General features: G+C 37.2%; 1 protein-coding gene across 1 annotated transcript in view; it reads left to right on the forward strand.

Annotated features, from left to right (window-relative positions):
* LOC119586544 (ankyrin repeat and SOCS box protein 15-like) overlaps positions 1 to 445 on the forward strand; it is a gene marked incomplete in the record, with an annotated part of 41,262 nt that extends 40,817 nt beyond the window's left edge. The window contains 1 exon segment of the mRNA XM_037935301.1: positions 47 to 445. Coding sequence (XP_037791229.1) covers positions 47 to 415 — 369 coding nt within the window.
* Positions 446 to 705: the final 260 nt, after the last annotated feature.

Genomic DNA, 705 nt, shown 5'->3' on the forward strand with positions numbered 1-705 from the left:
TATTTCAAACTACAGTAATAAACTGATTGATATATGTTACTTTCAGGTACAGAGTGATAGCTTATTCTGCTGCCCTCCACAAAATGCGATGTTGAGCTATCTGGCTCCTGAGTCACCACCGGACTCTGAGGTCGAAGAGGACTCTTATGTTGAAGAGGTTAATGCAGAGGAAGAGGATAGTACCAGTAATGAGAATGAACGGGAAAGTGATGATGGGTCTGAGGGGAACAGTGATGACACAGAGATGAAAAGCCTGAAAGATGAGAGTATGGAACATGGACAAGACCTAGAAGACAGTTACTGTAATGATGAAAAAGAGACAGGTAATGATGGTCATGCCACTGTGGAAGAGGAGTCCAGTGGTGGCAAGAAAGAGCCTTGTGAGGCTACTGGTAAGAACAGCTTTCAGTCTTAATAACCAGAAATGAAAGTATACTGAGATTATTAACAGTAGTGACCAATGTGTTTGAAAAAATTGAGAGTATTATAGGAAATAGATTATTTTGATAAATCAGACTGTAAATATTTTAAAATGCTAAATGAATATCCTTTCAAATGATCTTGCACATTCCAATCTTATACAGAGTAATCACAGCAATGTACAAATGGACTCTGGTTCATGAAAAGAATCTAATAAAAAAATTCATATTATCAAAGCCCCCCATTTACCCATCTTTTCAGATATATTACAAGAATAAGGTGGTT

The sequence above is a fragment of the Penaeus monodon genome, chromosome 21, assembly GCF_015228065.2.
Source record: "Penaeus monodon isolate SGIC_2016 chromosome 21, NSTDA_Pmon_1, whole genome shotgun sequence".
In the NCBI taxonomy this organism is placed as follows: domain Eukaryota; kingdom Metazoa; phylum Arthropoda; class Malacostraca; order Decapoda; family Penaeidae; genus Penaeus; species Penaeus monodon.